The 6,269-nt window shown below is 55.1% G+C and overlaps 1 protein-coding gene across 1 annotated transcript in view; it reads right to left on the bottom strand.

Moving 5' to 3' along the window:
- CACNA2D2 (calcium channel, voltage-dependent, alpha 2/delta subunit 2) overlaps positions 1-6,269 on the bottom strand; it is a gene marked incomplete at its 3' end in the record, with an annotated part of 173,142 nt that overhangs the window by 12,146 nt on the left and 154,727 nt on the right. The window contains 1 exon segment of the mRNA XM_010019736.1: positions 2,371-2,509. Coding sequence (XP_010018038.1) covers positions 2,371-2,509 — 139 coding nt within the window.

The raw sequence follows: 6,269 nt of genomic DNA, 5'->3' as shown, positions 1-6,269 counted from the left end.
GGGCCCCCCCAGCCACACCAGGCTTGTGCCAAATGCAGATCCTAAACCTAAACCTTCCCTGCGCATGAACACAGCCCTTATACCATCTCCAAACACACACACAGCCCCTGTATCATCCCTGAGCCAGAATTCAGTCCCTATACCTTCCCTGTGCATGAATGTGCCCCCATATCATCCCTGTGAACAAATACAACCCCTATACCATCCCTGCAAACAAATGCAGCCCCTACACCACCTCTGCACATGAACACAAGCACCCACAACCATCCCTGCTCAGCCATGCATTCTTGCATGTGAACACCCTACACCATCCATGTGCACAAACGCAGCCCCTATACTACCCCTCACATAAACACAGCCCTTATGCTCTCCCCCCCAACAGAATAATGAGCTACTGCTCATCGGACAGGAGGCTGTGTCCATGGATGGCTCCTGTCCTCCTTGGTCAAGGCTGGAGCTGCCAGCCGTCCCTTCCCCCATCTCGTCCCTGTCCCCACCAGGGTGAGCTCAGCCCCGCCCCGCCAGCGAGCGAGCACAGATTTAATTAAAAGCGGCACAGTAAATAAAACACATATAGGATGTAATTTGTGTGTGTAGTGAGGGGTGACAGCGGAGGGCGGCTCCGCGGTGCTTTAATTAGCGTGCCAGGCTGCGATAGCGGCGCTCCGCCAGGGCCCACGGGGGGTGCGCTCCTCGCCTGCAGCTCTGCACGGACCGGCCGCGCTTCCTGCTGCACCAGCAGGAGAGGGCACACGGGTGCCCCTGTGCCTGCACCCCAAACCCACTGTCTGGGTGTAGCAGCTGAGGACCCTGCCCTGCACCCTGGCTTTTTGGAGCATCCTGGTGTGGCTGAACAGGGTCCAATCCTTGTGCCCACACACCCATGTCCATGTGGCTGTGGCCCCCTGCCCCAGCTGGGAAGGGGCTTTGGGAGGATGTCCCCTCATCTGACTCCCCACTGCCCTGTCCCCTCTCCAGGACCTCTGTCCGAGCGGTTGTGAGTCCCTGGAGCATGTTAACCTCCAGTTTGCTCTTGTCCCATGGCCAAGTGGGGTGATGAATGTGGCTGTGGCAGGGCATCAGCTGTGGTGTCGGCAGGCCAGCAGGGGTGAGGAGTAATGAATATCTCATCCCACCAGCCCATCCCGCTCGCAGGATGTGCTTCATTAATGCCTGGCCTGCACTGGCTGTGTAATAAAACTAATTGCAAATTTCTCATCCACTGCTGCCGCCACGGTGGAATCACTGCACCGGCGCGGCTCTGGGCACGGCAGTGCCGGTGATGAGCCTGTGCACCAGGAAAGGGCTGCTCAGGCAGGATGGAAGCTCCGCTCCTGTCACCACTGCGACCACCCTCAGCAAGAGCCACTAAAACAAGGGGGAGTGGGGATGGAGCTGCCCTTGGCTGGGCACGAGATGAGGGGTGCTCCCCAACAGCAGGGGCTGGGGCTGGGCGCAGGGTGCTGGAGGATGCCCGGTGGCTGGGAAGGGTCCCCAGCTCAGTGCAGAGCAGCCACTAGAGGGAAATGGAGACCGACTGTCACCATGTGCCACCGCAGCAGGGAGAGGTAGAAGAGTGCTCTGGAAGCTCAGGGACTGTGTCACCTCCCAGCGGGGACTTAAAGCTGTCCTTGTGCCCTACTTGCTCCCGACCCTGTCCCCCTTTCTGGAGCAGCCTCCGATAGCCACAGGGGCATGGCTATGGGGCTGAGAGCCCCTGCACACTCCTGGCAGGAAGGGGCTCCTCTGGTGTTCCATCGCACTGTCCTGCTATCACCCTCAGCTGGCTTCCTGCAGGATTTCAGCTGCTTTTTCTATCTTTTCCTGACCTCAGCCCCAAGTAGCCCAAAGCCAGTGGGGAAGCATCCCTGCTTCACTCTCTTCACCCTCGCCCGTCCTGTCTCACTCCCTTCTATGAGCAGGGAGTTACTGCCTCTGTAATTGCTCCTGCACAGAGCTGCTCCATCCTTCTGATTGTCTGTCTTCCTGATTGTCCCCAGTGCCTGCTTTGAACCTCCTTGAGCTTTCCTGAGCTCTTCTACAGGGAAGATCACAGCCATGTGCGTGCAGCCTGTGCCATAATTACCATTTCTCCTTTGCTCTCCATCCCTTCCTAATAACCCCTAACCCCAATATGCCTCTTTGGCCTGTGCTGAGCTCTTGAGGGTCCCTGGGGACCCTCACCTCACCTCTGCCCTGACACGGTGACTCTGCCTCTTCTCCGTGCCTGCCTGCCCTGGCACTGAGACCCAGCCATGGCACCCCGGGGTGATGGTCCCTGGGGCTGTGGCACCCAGAGCAGGAGAGGTAGAGGCTGAGCCTGGCCAGGCAGTGCAAAGCAGAGTGGAGTGGTTGAGGAGGGGCACTCACAGCCTTTGTAGATGTCCGTGGGGATCTGCACGGCAGCATACGAATAGTTAACCTTGGTCTTGAAGTTGGCATCATCAGTGAACTCCAGCTTCAACGAGTTGGACTTCTCCCTCTCGATCTCTTCTCCATCGGGATCGTCCTGGGGAAGGAACGGAGCACATGGGGTCACCCGGAGGTACCAGGCCCAGATGCATGCTGGGAGTGCTGCCACCCAAAGCCCATCCCCACTGCAGAGACTGGCAATGCTGGCTCTCCTGCTGGATTTGTCCTGCACAGGGATCAGGAGGGCACGGAGGTGAGCGTTCCTGTTGCCTCTCTGGCTTTGGTAGGCCGGCAGGTATTAAATCAAACAAAAAAACCCCAAACCAAAAAAAGCCCTGAAAATCAATTAGCGGCAAAAGCAACTATCAAAGAACAAATTAAACCGGAGTGCAGCTTAGCGCTCTGTCAATAAGCAATGCAAACAATATTTAATTATGGTGGAGAGATGGAGAATTCCCCACTGCCGGTGCTGGAACACGCTCCCTTGCCTTCACAGCCCTCCTCTCCCTTCCTGGGGCTCTGCTACCAACACAGCACCGGGAGTAAAACCCCTCTGAAACAGCAGGGCAGGGTTGAGCTGGTGCAGGCAGAAGCTGGGTGGTTGCAGGCAGGGGACAGGGTTGGAGCTGAGGTGCAGCGCCACATGGAGAAATGGGAGAAAAGGGGTAGCCTCACCACAGAGCTGGGGAAATGGCCTCCACCATCCTGCTGGGAGCAAAGAAACCTGGGAGAAGGTGCTGAGTCCAAGCTGCTGCATCCCTGCACAAGCCCAGTGGCTGGGGAGGGCTGTTTGCAGCTGACTGTGAGATGCCCAGGGTAGGGAGCAGGGGGATGCTGCAGCATCTGCCCTTTGTGCCTCTGCTGCTACATCCCACTGAAGAGGGACAGGCAGCACAGGGGCAAGGACATGCCAAGCCCAAGCTGGGACACAGGATGGCTCTGGCCACCTTCCCCTGGCCGTGGAAGCAAATGGGACAGGGCTGGATGGGGCTGAGCAGGAGATCTGGCTGCTGAGCCATCCGGCATGGGAGCAAATTCACCCCAAGAAGCAGCTTAGTGCCTCTCCCTTCATGCCTCCCCCTGAGATGCCCATCTCGGAGCCCCTGTAAGGCCGTCTGATTGTGGTAGCAGAGATCAGCCCACAGGAACAACAGCGAACGTGACTGGAAGAGCGAGCAGCTCCAGGCAGGGCTCATGTGGGGCCATGCCAGGGACAGCATCCTGGCACCAGTGGGGACATGGTCCCATCCTGCTGTCCTCAGTGGCCCAGCGTGAGCAGCTCTCCCACTGGCCAGGCTCCTCTTGACAAAATCTGGGGGACCAAAAATCTGAATTTCTCATGGGAAAAGCCATATATTGAAAGGAAAATGATGTGTTTGGGAAATAAACGCTGCAGCTTGTTTAACACACCTCCTGGCCTCCTCCCCATTTCCCCTCTGCAGACAATTTTATGCCACCTCTCCTGCACCAGTTCCAGCTGGCCACCCAGGCAGTGACATTCCCCTGACATTGCAAGGGGTGGCCAAACCATTCGCCACAGCTCAGGAGAGTAACAGGATTGATATGCAAGGTTTGGGCTTTAATTCCAGCCGGTGGATTGTGAGTGTAAACACGCTGCCGAGCTGATCCCGGCACGGGGGCTCCGGCTGCTCAGATAGATGCTGAACTCAATTATAGTCCCAGTAGCCAGGCGGGAGGCAGGCAGGGACCATCCCCACCTCCCTTGAGCCATGCCGCCAAGATCAAAAGCAAGATTACACTCTCAATTTCAAGTAAATCCAGAGAAAAGGCACAAAACCGACTGCTGGATCCCTGTGCCCAGCTGTGTGCTGGCCCATCAGCTAACGAGAGAGCAAATATGGCCCCAAGCCTGCCATCAATGTGGGGCTCAGGTCTCTAGGGGAAAGCAGTTGCACACACAATATTTTGCCCCTGCCAACCTCTCTGAGCACGAGACAGTGATTTAGAGGTGCCTGCTGAAAACAGGCTTTAGAAGGATAAAGCTGTGGCCCCTGAGGGCATCTGCAGCACCAAGAGCTCTGCTTTGACATTAAAACCTTTTCTTTTCTGAGCCCAGCTAAGTCCTGGTGACATGTCCCCGCCCCTCCCCATCCCAAATCAGCAAGGCACCCTGCCTGGGTCCAACCCAACCTCTGCCCCTGCCATTGCCGGCAGCTGGGAAAATCCAACCTTCCCTAGTTCCTCCATGCTGGCATGGTTATTCCCACTTCACCAGAGCTGGAACCACTGTATATAATTACTGCTCCTCTGTTTATCATTATTCCGTTACATCACCCACTTCTGAAGGGCTAATTTGTATTCTGCCAGGTCTGGCGCTGTCTGGCTGCTCTCATTCATGTAGCTGTAAAGAGGCATATGTATAGATCTTGGAGACGAATATACAGCTATCTATACGTAGGACACTTCATGCATCACTGACACCTATACAGCAAACAGACCCGAGGAAAGAGCTGATGTTATCCAAGCTATGCTTATCCTTTATCCATAAATCTCCCGACCTCAACCGAGTTACTCCTGTTTAAGCCAGGCTGAATTTAGCCCCTGAAATGGGGTCATTTCCACCTGGATGAAGGCAGGCAGAGCTGTCACCAAGCCAGGGCAGAGATGGAGCATCTCTGTGCTATGCTGGGGCTACAAGGAGCTGCCTTGGGAGGGCTGGAGAAAGAAATTCTGCATTAAATTTTTATTAGAGCAAAGGAGAAGATGATTCAAGTTCTCCAGGATTTACAGTGGTTTAACTGCGAGCATCTCAGGAGGCCCCCAGCCAGATTTTGCAGCATTTCTCATCATTACATTTCAGAAGAACTTGGAAACATCTATTTATCTGTTACAATATGTACAACGTAACACAAATAGATGCTACAGATTGAATATATTATGTGCTACACACCATTAGAAATGGACTCGATGGCAATCTATCAATATTATACATATTTATTGCTTCAGTAAGAAGTCATCGTGTGCCAAGAGCTTTTGCCATCTTCAGTGCTGTAGCAGCTGGGTTGACAGTCACAACATTTGCTCTTTAGTCTCCCAAAACGATGGACAGGGGGCAAAACCCAGAGATGCCTTAACACCCAGTGAGCAGCAATGGCACCACACAACAGCCTTACTGGAGACTGCCATGCTCCAGGCAAGTAGCTGCCCTTTCCTCACATCCAGGCTGGTGCTGGCTGAGGAGAGCCCGCCTGCCCCTGACACAAGGACTATCGGGGGTCCCCACCAGTGCTGGGGTTTGGAGCTGTGGATCGACTGGGAAATGTGACCTGGCGCAGCAGTGATGCCTTGGCAGGATGCAGACACCCCCGTTCATTGCTCATCTCCATGGGAACGAGCCATCACAGCTAATGATGACTGCTTAAATGGCAGCACCGATGACAAACACAGGGCTGCTGTGGCCAGCGGTGCAGAAGGATGCTCCAGGATGCTGGCTGGGGTGTCACGGCTCCAGACAAGCTGGGCAGCAGGAGCCCTCCCTTGCAGTGCTCCTCCTCGTACCCCTGGCACCAGCATGGTGAGCTGCAGCACCCTAACAGCACCTCTGCATCCCATATCCTGCCCCCACTCCCACCTGATCTAGAATATATCTCACGAAGATCCCAGCACATCCTTTTAAATTTCCCAGGGGTATCCATCCGTGCTAAGTCTGGAAAAGCCAGTGAAACATTCATATCAACATGCCGTGATAACTACTAATAGTGCATACAAATGCCAGCCCCCAGCACATGGCTGAGGAAGTCCAGGCCCGTGCAAAAGGGCCTTTCTCCTTCTTAAATATATCAGCTTTTCCTGAAAGGCAGTGGTGTAATGCCAGGGAGGAAGACGGTGTGTTCTCC

This window comes from Nestor notabilis, unplaced genomic scaffold, assembly GCF_000696875.1.
Source record: "Nestor notabilis isolate BGI_N333 unplaced genomic scaffold, ASM69687v1 scaffold8790, whole genome shotgun sequence".
In the NCBI taxonomy this organism is placed as follows: domain Eukaryota; kingdom Metazoa; phylum Chordata; class Aves; order Psittaciformes; family Psittacidae; genus Nestor; species Nestor notabilis.
This window is presented reverse-complemented; position numbering and strand designations above follow the sequence as displayed.